The 16,629-nt window shown below is 39.1% G+C and overlaps 3 protein-coding genes across 3 annotated transcripts; 2 read left to right on the top strand and 1 right to left on the bottom strand.

Annotated features, from left to right (window-relative positions):
- The first annotated feature begins 11,585 nt into the window (after positions 1–11,585).
- On the top strand, positions 11,586–12,572 carry LOC116050246 (histone H1-like). The gene has a single exon (XM_031300226.2). It carries the CDS (start codon positions 11,947–11,949, stop codon positions 12,547–12,549), a length of 603 nt encoding a protein of 200 aa, XP_031156086.1. The 5' UTR covers positions 11,586–11,946; the 3' UTR covers positions 12,550–12,572.
- A 783-nt stretch (positions 12,573–13,355) lies between these two features.
- On the top strand, positions 13,356–14,106 carry LOC116050250 (histone H2B-like). Its single transcript, XM_031300229.2, has one exon. It carries the CDS (start codon positions 13,396–13,398, stop codon positions 13,771–13,773), a length of 378 nt encoding a protein of 125 aa, XP_031156089.1. The 5' UTR covers positions 13,356–13,395; the 3' UTR covers positions 13,774–14,106.
- A 1,680-nt stretch (positions 14,107–15,786) lies between these two features.
- Positions 15,787–16,438, bottom strand: LOC116050251 (histone H2B 1/2-like). The gene has a single exon (XM_031300230.2). The coding sequence runs from the start codon at positions 16,423–16,425 to the stop codon at positions 16,051–16,053; it is 375 nt and encodes a 124-aa protein (XP_031156090.1). The 5' UTR covers positions 16,426–16,438; the 3' UTR covers positions 15,787–16,050.
- Between the last annotated feature and the right edge of the window lie 191 nt (positions 16,439–16,629).

Raw genomic sequence — 16,629 nt, 5'->3', positions numbered from 1 at the left:
TGTATTCATTTGTAAAAAGAAAAAAAAAAGAAGAAAAAGAAATAAGTAAATTTCCCCAAATCAAACTGTATGTCTATCTATCTATCTGTCTATCTGAGCAGTTTACCCCATTTTTGTCACTAAGTATATCTCATCCATCATGTTATCCTTTTGTGTGTGCTGATTGCACATTTACAAGTCATCAGTCCCAGTCAGATTCAAGCTGTACCAACATTTCCATCTCTGTAGCTCAACGTTATCATTTCTAAAGCACAATATTTCCCATCTCTGTAGCCACAACATTTCCATCTCTGTAGCACAGCAAGGGCATCATTTAATTTCGCAGCCCCCACAAACTATTCACAGCAAGATAGCTTATCTAACGACTTGAACCAACAAGAGTTGTTGGGTCCATCAAAGGACTTTTTCCTCATACTCGAAAATACAAGAAACACGAAAAATGTCTGGAAGGGGAAAAGGAGGCAAAGGGGGCTTTCTCGGCTGAGATTGCTAAGCTCCCTATCCCTGTACGCTTCACGTGTGCCTGATATGGCATCTCAAAGCTCAGTCCCCTACGCTACCAATTTTAGCAAACATTGGGCGAGACTAAAATTCACTGGAGATGGCCCTGCGCCGGACAGAGATTTTGTGGCTGAACAGTTATTATTCCAGTCATCCTGGGTGAGTCCCACGGACATTTACTCATTCATAGCTCTGCCCAACAGGAAAGACTTTGAGTTAGTCTTCTACCATGAAGCACCCCTCCGACGCTTCCTTGAAGTTGCCTCCGCCAAGTCAAATGATGCAAAATGGCGTGACTGGAGTATCGAGTCGTCTGTGGCTGTAGACGTTATGACAATCGTTGTAAAGTTCTGGACGGGCAGAGTATCTGATCATGACATTGAACTCTATTTAAAACGGTACTGCGATATCATTCAGTCAGTTTACAAGCCTCTCGACAAATTCGGTATCTGGTACGGAGTTCGCAAATATAAAATCCGCATGCATGTCAACACCTCTGGTCATCTTGTTGATTTGCCAAATTCTATCTCCCTGGGTCCATACAACGGCCGCATCATATACACTGGACAGTTAACCAAGTGCTTCATTTGCGAAGCTACCGACCATCAGGTAAAGGACTGTCCAACGGTCAAGTGCTGGCGATGTGGTAACTTAGGCCACAAAGCCAACACTAACACTGCGGTCAAGCCAGCCGACACATCGTGAACGACAGTCAAGACAGCCGACCCAGTTTTTTTGCTGTACGTGATTATAATAGCTTTACGGTAATAGCGTCTCAGAACTGATTTCAAAATAAAAGCATTCGTCTGATACATAGCGAGAGACAGTCATTGAAAGCTAATACCGTCAAAGGAAATGTCTGACAAGGCCCTGTTTCCACACACTAATTTCACTTCAGGGTAATATTAGACGTACACCGCCTCATATTGCCACCCAGGAAGTTTCAAGTCATTCTGGTGTACAGTTTCAAAATAAAAGCCCACCAAAGATTCAAATATGAGAATAATTATATATGATTAATATATAAATTCCACTTCAGGGTTATAGTACACGCCCCATTAAGTATCAAGACATTCTGATGTGTAGTTTCAAAATAAAAGGCCGTCAAAGTCTCAAATATGACAATAATTATATAATTATTTTGGATTCAATTTTAAAGGAAACGCCCTGTTATCAAAGGATAATTCCACTTCAGGGTTATAGTACACGACCCCATGGTGTGACCCATTAAGTATCAAGACATTCTGATGTGTAGTTTCAAAATAAAAGCCAGTCAAAGTCACAAATATGCGACTTATTATATAATTATTTTGGATTCAATTTTAAAGGAAACGCCCTGTTATCAAAGGATAATTCCACTTCAGGTTTATAGTACACGACCCCATGGTGTGACCCATTAAGTATCAAGACATTCTGATGTGTAGTTTCAAAATAAAAGCCCGTCAAAGTCTCAACTATGACAATAATTATATAATGATTTTCGATTCAATTTAAAAGGAAACGCCCTGTTATCAAAGGATAATTCCACTTCAGGGTTATAATACTCGACCCCATGGTGTGACCCATTAAGTATCAAGACATTCTGATGTGTAGTTTCAAAATAAAAGCCCGTCAAAGTCTCAAATATGACAATAATTATATAATGATTTTCGATTCAATTTAAAAGGAAACGCTCTGTTATCAAAGGATAATTCCACTTCAGGGTTATAATACTCGACCCCATGGTGTGACCCATTAAGTATCAAGACATTCTGATGTGTAGTTTCAAAATAAAAGCCCGTCAAAGTCACAAATATGACAATAATTATATAATGATTTGGGATTCAATTTAAAAGGAAACGCCCTGTTATCAAAGGATAATTCCACTTCAGGGTTATAATACTCGACCCCATGGTGTGACCCATTAAGTATCAAGACATTCTGATGTGTAGTTTCAAAATAAAAGCCCGTCAAAGTCACAAATATGACAATAATTATATAATGATTTGGGATTCAATTTAAAAGGAAACGCCCTGTTATCAAAGGATAATTCCACTTCAGGGTTATAATACTCGACCCCATGGTGTGACCCATTAAGTATCAAGACATTCTGATGTGTAGTTTCAAAATAAAAGCCCGTCAAAAGTTATACCAAAGAAAAGGACCAATTTGGAACTACGCAAAACTAATCAACAAAAGACACATTCAAAACACATAAAAGTTACAATGATGCATAAAAAGTGTCGTTACACAGTCACCATGTGACTACATGACAGATTCGTCCTTGAAACTAATTCAATATCTGTTGTTGATGATAATTCATAATCGAGTTGAGAAGCTTCATATAAATTGATCCCAGCTGCCAACAAACTGGAATGTGTTAATATTAACTGTGTGTAATAGAAGAAATTTGTTTTCTTTCAGTGTTTGACATAGACAACCACTGTGCGATGTGCTCTGCCTCAAAGCCCCCAGGATCAGGGCCTCCAACTACTGATTGGGTTAGTGGTTTTCATTTTGTCTTGTACATTTATGATTTGGGGTATATTGTATGATAATTTAATAAGGTAAAGATAAAAAGATGAAGGAAAACCGTAAACCAGGTTGTGGACCACCTAAATTCCCTACATTCCTTAAAACAATTTTCCTAAATGGCCTCTTATTCCTGACAAGATGATAAAGATATTGTCTTTGCTTATTTCATTTTACAGATAATGTGTGACACATGCCAAAGGTGGTACCATGAGCGTGTCTGGGGATGGGTAAAGACCAACTCATACAAGCAAGGGCAAGCAAGTGGGATTGTGTCCTTTGCAATTAGGACCAAATTTCATTTTCTGGAGATGGAAGACCACACTCCAACAAGTAAAAGTATTTACAGAAAAAAAATGTGTATATGTTGAAAAAACTAATGCTAAACTGGATACTTGAAAATGTATCTTTATTATATTTATTTTTTACGTATTTATTATTTTCACTTTTTCATATTCTCTAACTTTAAATACGTAGTTACTACAATGTGGTTACAGCTGTTTTTATTGTATTTAATTTCAAAATGTAAAGCTTATATTGTTCTAAAGTTAAATGTTGTTTGTGACGGTACAAAACAATAAAAAATACATTTGTAAAAAAAAAAAATACATGTTGGGTATTTAACAGACACATGTATGTATGAGAGTATGTGTGACAGTGAAAAAGAGAGAAGAATAACTTACAATGTAAAGCTAAATATTGATGATTAGAATATTTAAACCAGGAGACATGTGAACAGCAATGACGCCCACTTGCTAGAGTAATAGGGCCAAAAGGAAAAATGTGAAATCAAACAGGAGTAACTCCATTTTAACCCAGTGATAGAATTTTGAAATAGCTTTTAAAGGCATGCAAAACATAATTATTTATAATTTCATGTCACAACTGGAACTCTTAAGAATACATAGAACATGTTGTACATCACAAATCTTTACATGGATAGGGTTTAAAAAATATACATCTATCAGAATGTCTTGATACTTAATGGGTTTTTGAATTGAATCCCAAATCATTATATAATTATTGTCATATTTGTGACTTTGACGGGCTTTTATTTTGAAACTGTACATCAGAATGTCTTGATACTTAATGGGTCACACCATGGGGTCGTGTACTACAAGCCTGAAGTGGAATTATCCTTTGATAACAGGGCGTTTCCTTTAAAATTGAATCCAAAATAATTATATAATTATTGTCATATTTGTGACTTTGACTGGCTTTTATTTTGAAACTACACATCAGAATGTCTTGATACTTAATGGGTCACACCATGGGGTCGTGTACTATAACCCTGAAGTGGAATTATCCTTTGATAACAGGGCGTTTCCTTTTAAATTGAATCCCAAATCATTATATAATTAGTCGCATATTTGAGACTTTGATGGGCTTTTATTTTGAAACTACACATCAGAATGTCTTGATACTTAATGGGTCACACCATGGGGTCGTGTACTATAACCCTGAAGTGGAATTATCCTTTGATGACAGGGCGTTTCCTTTTAAATTGAATCCCAAATCATTATATAATTAATCGCATATTTGTGACTTTGACGGGCTTTTATTTTGAAACTACACATCAGAATGTCTTGATACTTAATGGGTCACACCCATAGACTGTATATATTACAGTCTATGCCACAAACCAATGGGTGACGTCACACATGCTCTGTCCATTAATATATATACAGTCAAAGAATTTCTAATATGGGAAGAAGTTCCACTCTCTCGTTACTTCCGGCTTCTGAACTGGTTGCAGTTCCACCAGAGTTCCATATAGGGGGCGCTCACAGGCCAGTGCAGAATGAATGGGACTCTATGGAGCTATACCCCTCAAAATCCACTTTTCTCAGAATATAATTTTTTGTCTAGTAATTTGAATGTTGCATTTGAAAGGGGAGGCTAAGAAAATACACACTGCTGGGTGTTAGATTGTTTTAAAGTGGCTTTTTTGTTCTAAAAAGCCTTTTAAAATGTCAATGACGTCATACACATATACGGCCAGAGATTCTGCTTTACGGGAAGCTCTGAGTCGCTTCCTTTTTTCTCTCGAGGCATCGACAACACAGCTAACAGGTTAGGCTCTCCCTGTCAATACACGTGCTAGAAAGACGTTTGCTAATGTTTTAAAGACCACGCCGAAATATTCACTCTGGCATTCTGGTTCTGCTTCGGATGCCGTCAAACGGGATCTCCGATCGTAATCTGTCCTTCACTGACCAATCAGCATTCATTAGCAGAATGCTAGCGTGTTATGGGCAACAACGACTCAACCTGTAACAAATCGAAAGGGCATAAGTACTCGTTCATTCAACTTTCGACCTATAATCCATGTTGAACTTGCAAAAACTACAATCAAATCTGAGATTTCTCAACGACAATCACGCGAAAGAGACAAATTTAGCCGTCTAGCTCCATAGGGTCCCATTCATTTTGCACTGGACCGTGATCACCCCCAGTGGAACTCTGGTGGAACTGCAACCAAAGTAGGTACAATGGGGCTAAATAGGGAGTGGAACGGCTTTCCGTAGACGGGCTTTGATACAGTCTATGGTACCAGACGAATGCTTTTATTTTGAAATCAGTTCTGAGACGCTATTACCGTAAAGCTATTATAATCACGTACAGCAAAAAAACTGGGTCGGCTGTCTTGACTGTCGTTCACGATGTGTCGGCTGGCTTGACCGCAGTAAGCCAACAGCTGTGAAAGTGAGAGCGAGTGCTCTCTGTGTGGCGAAAAAGGCCACACTTTCTTCAGCTGCCCGAGGTCTTTCGCTAACAAAGCCAAGGGCTTTGCTCAGCGGGAAGACACCGCTGCTGCTCCTCTCCCCCCAGCGGCCCAGCAGCCTGGAGGAAAGCAGCGAGAGACAGCTACCCAGCAGCCTGGAGGAAAGCAGCGGGAGACAGCTACCCAGCAGCCTGGAGGACCGTCACAACAACCAGCGGCCCAGCAGCCTGGAGGAAAGCAGCGAGAGACAGCTACCCAGCAGCCTGGAGGAAAGCAGCGGGAGACAGCTACCCAGCAGCCTGGAGGAAAGCAGCGAGAGACAGCTACCCAGCAGCCTGGAGGAAAGCAGCGAGAGACAGCTACCCAGCAGCCTGGAGGAAAGCAGCGAGAGACAGCTACCCAGCAGCCTGGAGGAAAGCAGCGAGAGACAGCTACCCAGCAGCCTGGAGGAAAGCAGCGAGAGACAGCTACCCAGCAGCCCGGAGGACCGTCACAACAACCAGCGGCCCAGCAGCAGCTGCATCTCACTCAACCCACCGTGCAGACCAGGAACCCCCCTCCTGAAGTCTCCCTTCAATCAGGTGAGGAGAAAGATTCGAGTGGCATAGAAAGCATGAGTGACGATAGTGATGGTGATGAAAATGAGGAAAACGAACAGAGTTATGAAAGCGCCAGTGAGAGTCCCAGTTCAGATTTTAGCTCTACCAGGCTGACAGCCGGTCAGCGAGCCAGCAGCACCCCCGCTGCTGATGACGCTGACTCCGCTCCTTGTGACAGTAACTCTGGCTCGTTCTCCACGACACCTGATTTCCCTTCTCCTGAGTCTCAGCATGATCTTCCCTTTGAGGAAGGTAAAAAGAGAAAAAAAAGAAATCGTACTGAAACATATAAAGAAAACAAACGTGTGGATGTTAAACCTTCACCATAGACTTAGTCTCTCCCCAAAAACATCATGTCCTGTTTAAAAATATCCACCTGGAACGCTCGCGGCATCCAGTCTAAATCTTTTAGATCTACAAAATTGAAATACCTTTTAGACACCGATTTTGATATTCTGTGTGCTCAAGAACTTAGACTGAATACCCATAATGACGCCACTGATGTGTGTAATATGTGGAAAAAAGGACAAAGTGTAATATCTATTGGGGAAAGCAGAGCCGATGGTGTCGGTATTTTTTTCAAAACTAACGATGTTGTTATAATACGAAGAAGAGACATAATTCCTGGAAGATTGCTTATGATTGATTGTTATTATAGGGGAGAAAAATATCGAATCATAAACTTGTACACTGCTCCGGAAAGAGTTAAAAAACTCAATTATTTAAAAGACTTAGAGAGCTTTTAACCGTAGGCTATAAACTTATTTTGTGTGGTGATTTTAATACAATCACGGATAAAAATGACATAGTTTGTCCCAATGGTTTTAAATTACTAAGGGAAGGTAAGCTTTTAAAAGAAATATGTGATGAAGCTAAATTAATAGATGTGTGTCGCGAAATTTATCCTCTCGGGGTCCAATTCACCCGCTTTGACCACAAGACAAAGACTCGTATTGACCGAATTTATGTGTCTAATCATTTTAAAATTAAGCATTATGGAACAGTAATAAATGAATTCTCTGATCATTTAATCGTCACAACTGTCTTGTCATCTGAGTCCTCAGAAACAAGAGGATTCTGGAAGCTAAACTCTCTGAGCCTGAAGGACTCAGACTTATTAATAGAATTAAAACAAGAAATTCATAAAATCTTACAATTAAAATGTCTAACTAAATCTCACATTGAGCTGTGGGAGTTATTAAAACGAAGATTAAAATATTTCTTCAAATTTAAATGTAGAGAAATAAATAAGATTAAAAATATAAAATATAAAGCTTTAATGGAACAATACGTTAACTTAAAACAGATGAAGAAAAGATCAAATTCAGATGATGAAATCATGTCAGAAGTAAAAACACAATTAGATCACCTTAATAATGAAATATTGTATAACATTTATAAACAAACAAATACAGATAACAGAGGAAACTTAATACATACTCTTAAAGCTGGACAACAGCAAATTCAAAGCAAATTTATTAAATCTATAAAGAAACAGGACGGTGATGTAGTGGTTGATGAAAAGCAGAAAAGACAAGTGATCAGAGAATTATGTACAGAAGCATATAAACACATAGAAATAGATAGTGGCTGTGTAAACATTTTATTAGATAAACTTCCCTCATACAGCTCACTGAGCTTTTCAGAGCTTGTGGGAAACATAAGAAAGGATGAAGTGACACAAGCCATCAAACAACTAAACGTTGGTAAAAGCCCCGGCCCTGATGGCCTGTCTACAGAGTTTTATCAATTAAATATCGATGATGTAACAAACGTCCTCACAGAGATGTATAACGAAGGTCTGAACAGTGGCTGTATGGGGGAATCCTTTTATCAGGGTGTAATGTGTTTATTGTATAAGAAGGGCGATGAAAACGACATTGATAACTACAGACATCTGACCATAATGAATACAGATTATAAAATATTAGCCAAAGTAATTATGAATAGATTAAATGATATATTAGATGAAATTATTAGAAAAAGAACAAACGTGTGCCATTAAAGGCCGTTTAATGTGGGACAATCTCTGCACATTGAGAGAAATGATAAATAAACCTGATAAAAAAGCCTTTTATATAATCGGGCTGGACCAAAAAAAAGCCTTTGATTATATTTCTAGAGACTATTTTGGGCTGTGATGAAGTCTTATGGCTTCCCAGAAAGTTTTATTCATTTGATTAGATGTCTGTATGTTAAATCTAGTGTGTGTATTAATGTAAATGGTGTTTTAACAGAACCTTTTAATGTAGAGAGAGGAGTGAAGCAGGGCTGTCCTCTGAGCGCTGCTCTGTACGTCCTGGCCATCAGCCCCCTTATTAAAACTATTAATTCAGATAGTCTTATAACTGGCACAAGCGTTTGTCTTGCTCCCAAAATCACTGCCATGGCATATGCAGATGATGTCACAGTCGTTATTAAAAACCAGATGGAGATGGATGTTTTAACCAATCACCTGAACCTATATGAACTGGCTTCAGGAGCTAAATTAAATCATGATAAGACAGAGGGAGTTTGGATCGGAGTTGAAAGTAAGAAACGTGATATCAACATTAAAGTAAAGGATGAAATTAAAATCTTAGGTTTGACCATTTGTAATCAAGACTGTAGTGAAAAAAACTGGGAAAATAAACTATGTGAAGTTAAAGAAGAAGTTAAAAAATGGGAAAATAAAAACACCAATTATAAGTCAAGAGTGAATATTGTTAAAACTTTCATCTTATCCAAACTCCTGTTTTTAGCAAACATCTTTCCTCCATCTCACAAAATGATAATGAAATTAAATAAACAGTGTGTAAACTTAGTTTGGGGTACAACCAGGGAAGTAACAAAAAGAGAAATCATGTATAAAAGTAAAGAATATGGGGGGTTAGGGGCAGTAGATATGAGTTTAAAATTATATATAGCTTTTGTTAAAAACGTGTCAGCAGCAATCTCGAGGAATGCTCTCTGGGTCGGTGAGCGCTCCAAGTGGAGAAAATGGAGAGGGAGAGCCAGACAAGGTCCAGAATACAACCTGATTTATGGTGATTTTATTTATGAATATGAAAATCTTAAAATTGACTGGAATGGCCTCCCGAGTAAAATGATTTTAAAAAAAATTAATGGTTATAAATATGGTGGGTATATAAATTATAAATATTTAACGCACAACGAAGGAACTCAGTTCCTGAAATTTTTAAAAAATAAGAACCTCTCTGAGAGCATTCGAGACATGAGATGGCAGATGTCTGTAAATAGACTCGCTGTTAGAGCTGTTGTTTCTTGGAGTTGTTATGTAAAAACAAAAACATGTCCCATGATTAATTGCCAAGAAGATGAGACACAGCAGCATCTATTGATGGACTGCTATAGAGCTAAAGAGGTCTGGGATAAATTAGGAGTGTATGGTGTAAATATTCATCTTTCATATAAGTCTGTGATGTACTGTTTTGTTGACGAACCTCTACCAGAGAAACACAAGGAACTGTTAAAAATAATCATATGTATTGTATGCATGAAGTTGTGGAAAACAAGATGCTGTATGATTATACAACAGACTGTCATAAACAGTGAAGATGTGTGTAAACAAGTGCTCGCTGAGATCAGGCGAAGAAAAACTATGGATAGAAAACGGCTCCTTCCTTGGGACATTTTGAACCTGTGAACAGCACTTTATAAAAAGACTATATGCACTTTATAAAAAAAAAAGGACTCCATGCACTTTATAAATATCTCTATGCACTTTACACTTAAGCTTGGTTTGCACATTTTGTTTTATTAGTTATATTTTTGTAATTCTTGTATGGTTTATATTTGTCATGTAGTCTACTGTATGTTTAAATGTATAAATTGTAATTTGTAAAAACTTAATAAAGCTCTTTAAAAAAAAAAAAATCAAAGGAGGACTCTTTCTCTAATGGCTTCAGGGGTGCCTGTTCAGTCTGTTTTTCTTCAAGCATGCTGTTATTGTGTCTCAGAGATTTAGCAGTTGTGTGCAAATAACATCTTTTTCTGCATCCAGAATTTGACTTACTGGAAAAGAGACAAGAGATGAAAGTAAATGTAGGAGACACTATCATATTAGAAAACAGTGAACTATATAGGATGTACATTATAATAATTATCAGGCGAGGCAATGGCTTTGAAAGGCCTCACAAAAAATTGCCAAAAGACTAAACTCTTCACATGATTATCAGGGTTGCTTTGAGTTGAGTTTGTGAAGAAAAATAAAAGGCTGCTTCATATCCGTCTGCTTCGTTAAAACTATACAAAAAGAATGCAGTGTACCGAGGAATATAACGTTGCTGAACAAAAGGAGGTTTCTTTTCAAGGGTGCAACAAATGTCGTCTTGATGTGCAGTTTGACTGGGTTGTTGTGCCAAGGCCAATACCATATGATGAAAGCCTCGACGCAGCGTTATTATGGATCCCACTACACAGTCCAAGATATTAGGACGACATTCATTATAACACAGTTCAATAACAAGAAGACAGAAGTATAGGTTAAAGTTAAATTGATTGTTTCTTCACATGTTCAGTTGAGCGTGTGACATCATTTTGGCACAAATGGATCCCCATAACCAAGAGGGAAAATAACATAAATTATGAAAGAACTGCCAAAATGATTAGGTCATATTGAGCTGAAAGGAAAAATGCCTTAGTTCATTTTAGCTCTGTAGAATCTGAGCTGCTGTATTGATCTGAGGTTTTAAAGGAAGTCCAAATCTAAATTTCAGTCAGTCTTACTTTCAACCTCAGCAGCATACATAGAATAACTTAATGTAGTTTTCCAATTTTCAGGAATGGTATCATTAAAACAGTATAACTGTAACCAGTGGTGTAGTCTCCCTGGCTAAGTGAGTAGCAGTAGTATATGTATAGTATATGACTAAGGAGAAATCCTCCTTTATTTTAATGGGTTTTGGGCTGATGGTGATTATACTGTAAATTGACTAAAAAAGAGATGTGGATATACTCCATTTTTGTCCGTGTGATCAGAAGAACTACTAACTATTTTATATTTAAAGTATTCATCAGCAGAGGAGCTGTTCACAGCGAGCAGCTCTGATAAGACGTCTGGCTAAACTCGGCCATCTTCAGTGTGTTTGCTGCCACCAGAATAACTTCAGTTTATTACAAACTCATCAACAGCAGATGGTTGTTTTAACATCAAGTCCCTGAACAAACATGTGGGCCAGCTGGAAAATGGCTTTAAATGAAACTGTGATGCGATTTAAATAATTTTAGAGGAGAAATGAGTGGGAAAAACTGCTGAGCAGTGCTGTTCACGGCGGTGAAGAGGTGAGGTTTGGAGGCTCCACAGACAAAATGCAGAGATCATCAGAGCTCTGCGGGACTTCAACATGAAGACACACGAGTCCGCTACCGGCCCCGTCACTGTCACACTGCAGCACTTCTCCCACATTTAGTTTGGAGGCTTTTATCAGTGAAGAGAAAACACAAAGTGGCATCCAGACTGCATGGAGGAGTCACCGACCGGGATGGGCTGAGTCTCCACGGTTCTCATGGTGTGTTTAAGTGCACCGCCCTGCTCTGTACTTTTCATTAGTCCAGTGACAGTCAGACTCTCTGTGTTACCGTGAGTAGGAACAGAATCTTGAATAGAAAATGGCAGAAGTAGCTCCAGCCGCCTCCCCGGCCAAAGCAGCCAAGAAGAAGGTTTCCAAACCGAAGAAGGCCGTCCCCAGCGTCAGCGAGCTCATCGTTCAAACTGTGGCCGCTTCCAAGGAGCGGAGCGGCGTGTCTGCGGCCGCCCTCAAGAAGGCTCTGGCTGCCGGAGGCTACGATGTGGACAAGAACAAGGCCCGCGTCAAGACCGCCATCAAGAGCCTGGTGGCGAAGGGGACTCTGGTCCAGACCAAGGGGACCGGGGCCTCTGGATCCTTCAAGATGAACAAGAAGGCTGTTGACACCAAGGCTAAGAAGCCGGTCAAGAAAGCCGCTCCTAAAGCCAAGAAGCCCGCAGCGGCCAAGAAGCCCAAAGCAGTGGCAGCTAAGAAGCCAGCAGCCGCTAGCAAGTCCCCGAAGAAGGCCAAGAAACCAGCAGCGGCCAAGAAAGCAGCCAAGAGCCCCAAGAAGGCCACAAAGAGCCCCAAAAAGGCGACCAAGAGCCCTAAGAAAGTGGTCAAAAAGGCCCCTGCAGCCAAGAAAGCCCCCGCGAAGAAGGCTGCCAAGCCCAAAGTGAAGAAGGCAGCACCCAAGAAGAAGTGAGCTGTAGTCTCATCAACAAACGGCTCTTTTAAGAGCCACCACATCATCCTCAAAGTGCATTGTCCTTTTTAATCTTGTTCTGTCATTAACAACACACTTAATTATATCAGGAGTAAACACAATGGTTATAATTTATATTTAAGTATTTACAATAAGAAACCTGGCCTACTTAAACGAGACAGTTGTTTACCCTTTAAAACCAACAACCTCCTAAATGTCTTTTTTATATAAATATCACAATTGCTTCAAAATCCCACAGAAAGTGAGCACCAACTTGTCTGTGGAAGTGCAATCAAATCTAAGTTAAACTGGTTTCGCACATGACTGTAACAATGATCGTTTTATTGAAATAACTGGTAAACCAGTAACAAAAAAACAAATCTTAATTAAAAGAGATTAAACTTCTTTTATACCAAAACAAGAACACATTTTCACTTTCATCCAATGTATTTGCACACTTTTGGTAATCCAGTAAAAAACACACATTGCTACAAAGTTAAGATAAATCAACTGTCTTTTGGATAATTCAAAAAAACTTTTAGTTTTCAGTGTAGATTCCTGATCTATAGTGGTTTAGAAACAGTAAATCTACTTCCATAAATAAATTGTTTGGCCAGTAGAATCACACTATTAAACATTTCTTTTTTCAAGTTACAAGTCTGATATCTAAAATAACATCAGCTTTGGGACGGTTACTCTGTGTTGGCGCATGCACAGTCTCAGTCACAAAGATCAGCCAATCCTGTACGAGCAACAGCACAGTCTCATTTGCATCAGGCGAATATAAATTAGGCGTCCGGAACGTGAATTTGATATCGGTTTCAGGAACTCTAATCCGAAGCAAAGATGCCGGCAGAAGCCACCGTGAAAGCGCCCAAGAAAGGCTCCAAGAAAGCTGTGACTAAGACCGCAGCCAAGGGCGGCAAGAAGAGGAGAAAGAGCAGGAAGGAGAGCTACGCCATCTACGTGTACAAGGTGCTGAAACAGGTCCACCCCGACACCGGCATCTCTTCCAAGGCTATGGGCATCATGAACTCGTTTGTGAGCGACATCTTTGAGCGCATCGCCGGTGAGGCCTCCCGTCTGGCTCACTACAACAAGCGCTCCACCATCACTTCCAGGGAGATTCAGACCGCCGTGAGGCTGCTGCTGCCTGGGGAGCTGGCCAAGCACGCCGTGTCTGAGGGCACCAAGGCTGTCACCAAGTACACCAGCTCTAAGTAAACCATCCCGCTGCTGTAACCTACTGAACTAAACCAACGGCTCTTTTAAGAGCCACACACTTCTTCTTAGAGAGCAAAGTTTCGTTGTCATGTGTTCATCGTTTTAAATTTCTATGATTGTTTGATTTCAGACTTGCACTATTTGGAATTTTTATTTAAATATTAAGAGTAACATTTTTCATAATTGTCTTCCACGTATACATTACTATCTTTATACTTGTTTTTACTTGCCTTGTTTCACTGGGTCAGAGTAATGTGATTTTTAGTTGTCGGCACATATTGAAGAATTTACACTCAAGTTGACCTGCCAATAAAGAAAATCCCCTTGTAATCTTCAAAAATGTACTACTTAATTGTGTTTTTATAATGGGCAATGTTACTTTATCAGTGCTTTGTGTCTTCGCCTTACATTGTTCTATTACTGGTAGACTTTACATTTAGGCTACTATAGTGTTTTTACTCTATAGCTGTGAACAGGTACACCAGCTCAAAGTAAACCTGCTGTCAGACCAACAGCACAGCTCTTTCAAAGTGCTCATTATGCTGTTTGGCTTTTCCCTCTTTCTTTTCATTCAATCATGCCATTTTTTAACTATCCATGAATGTTGTCACCTGTTTTTTGATATAGTGAAAGTTCCTTAATATTTCCATAATCATGGGCATGATTAATGTCTTTGTTATTGCTCTGTTTTACAGTTCTATTACACCATAGACTTGACAATATTATTATTCTACAGCAAAGTACACAAATGGTCCCGCAGCTGTAATCTACTAAACCAACGGCTCTTTTAAGAGCCACACTTCTTCTAAGGGAGCACAGTGTCATTTAATCATGTTTATATAAAAACAAAGTACCCATGAATTGTGTCACTAAATGTTTTTACATGTACAGTAAAGAAAGAAGGTCATTGTAATCTCCATAATTTGCAATACTTAATATTGTGTATTTATTAATATCATGGGCATTATTGGTCTATATCATTGCTTTTGTGTCATGCTTGGTTCTACTTCTTGTAGACTTTACATTTAGGCTACTATTTTGTTTTTACTCTATAACTGTGACCAGCCCGCCGTGTCTGAGGGCACCATGAAGGCCGTCACCAAGTACACCAGCTCCAAGTAAACCTTCCTGCTGCTGCAATCCACTAAACCAACGGCTCTTTTAAGAACCCTAACATTTGTGCTATTATATATTGTGTATCTTATCTTTCTTAATTTTATATAATACTATTTTTTTTTTTTTTTTTTTTATTTATTTATTTTTTTTAATAAATGTTGTACCTGTCCTTATTACACCGTGGGTCGGAGGGAAACATATATTTCCTGTACATATGTACAACTTACAGTTGGGTTTTTATAATTGTAATCTGCAATGTTACATGGTCTTTATTCAGTGCTTTGTGTCTTACTTTGTTCTATTACTTGTAGACTTTACATTTAGGTAACTATAGTGTTTTTACTCTTCACTATGGCTGTGAACAGGTACACCAGCTCGAAGTCAACCTGCTGTCAGACCAACAACACGGTAACTTTAAGAGCCACAGCCCTTTTCAAAGAATTGGGGCATTTCAATTTATGGGGGTGCTTTAAAAAGAAGTTGTGCATAACTCTGTTGTGTTGTGCTGTTTAATGTAAAATGAGATTAGATTAAAATGCACACTAATCACCACCTTCTGCCAACAAACCAGTTTTTACAATAAGAAACCTGGCTTACTTAAACGCTGAGTGTAAAAAATTATCGTTTTATTGAAATAACTGGTAAACCAATAAGGAAAACAAATCTCAACTTAAAAATTAGAGATGAAACATCATTTTGTACAAAAACAAGAACACATTTTCATGTCCAATGTATCCAATCTTTTCACACAATTTTTATAATCCAGTAAAGAACACACATATTGCTGCACATTTAAGATCAATTTAATTAAAGGATACAGGATTTTTGTCAAAAAGTTGTCAGTGTAGATTCATGGGCAAATTATACCAAATTCACACTGACATCTATATGTAAGTGAAGGTGTCTCAATACTTTACTAATACTAATCTTGTTCTCATATAGAGTTCTCTATGTATCTCAGCCTGTCTTACTGTATATGACCAGATTCTTATCGCTTCCCATTTTTTTTTTTTTTAATAGTTCATCCTGTTACTATGGCGTCTTCAAATTCCTTTATATAGTATTTAACATTGATAGCTTTTCAATGATAACTGGAAGACCGCTTTAGATGAAGTGGGTGGCTCTTAAAAGAGCCGTTGTGTTGTGGGTATCCGAGCAAATTTACTTGGAGCTAGTGTACTTGGTGACGGCCTTGGTGCCCTCAGACACGGCGTGCTTGGCCAGCTCCCCGGGCAGCAGCAGCCTCACGGCGGTCTGAATCTCCCTGGAAGTGATGGTGGAGCGCTTGTTGTAGTGAGCCAGACGGGAGGCCTCACCGGCGATACGCTCAAAGATGTCGCTCACAAACGAGTTCATGATGCCCATAGCCTTGGAAGAGATGCCGGTGTCTGGGTGGACTTGTTTCAGTACCTTGTACACGTAGATGGCGTAGCTCTCCTTCCTGGTCTTTCTCTTCTTCTTGCCGGTCTTGCTGACGGCCTTAGAGACGGCTTTCTTGGAGCCCTTCTTGGGCGCTTTGACGCTGGGCTCTGGCATAATTAGTTCCGAGAGTTTTACTAATCGAATGTAGTGACACACCACCGAACGTTCATTTTGTATCCACTCGATGTAAATGTGACTGTGCTGTCGCGCGTTTAGGATTGGTTGTCTTCTGAGCGCGGGACTGAGCATGCGCTGAACAAGTAGCCGTTCCTGTGAGCAGATTTCTTTTATTGTCGGGAACAAAGAGAAGTGATGTGT

Source organism: Sander lucioperca, chromosome 6 (genome assembly GCF_008315115.2).
Source record: "Sander lucioperca isolate FBNREF2018 chromosome 6, SLUC_FBN_1.2, whole genome shotgun sequence".
NCBI classification, from domain to species: Eukaryota; Metazoa; Chordata; class Actinopteri; order Perciformes; family Percidae; genus Sander; species Sander lucioperca.
This window is presented reverse-complemented; position numbering and strand designations above follow the sequence as displayed.

Bases quoted from the DNA above. Each gene is read 5' to 3' on its own strand.
- LOC116050250 (XM_031300229.2), top strand. From the start codon at position 13,396: ATGCCGGCAGAAGCCACCGTGAAAGCGCCCAAGAAAGGCTCCAAGAAA.
- LOC116050251 (XM_031300230.2), bottom strand. From the start codon at position 16,425: ATGCCAGAGCCCAGCGTCAAAGCGCCCAAGAAGGGCTCCAAGAAAGCC.
- LOC116050246 (XM_031300226.2), top strand. From the start codon at position 11,947: ATGGCAGAAGTAGCTCCAGCCGCCTCCCCGGCCAAAGCAGCCAAGAAG.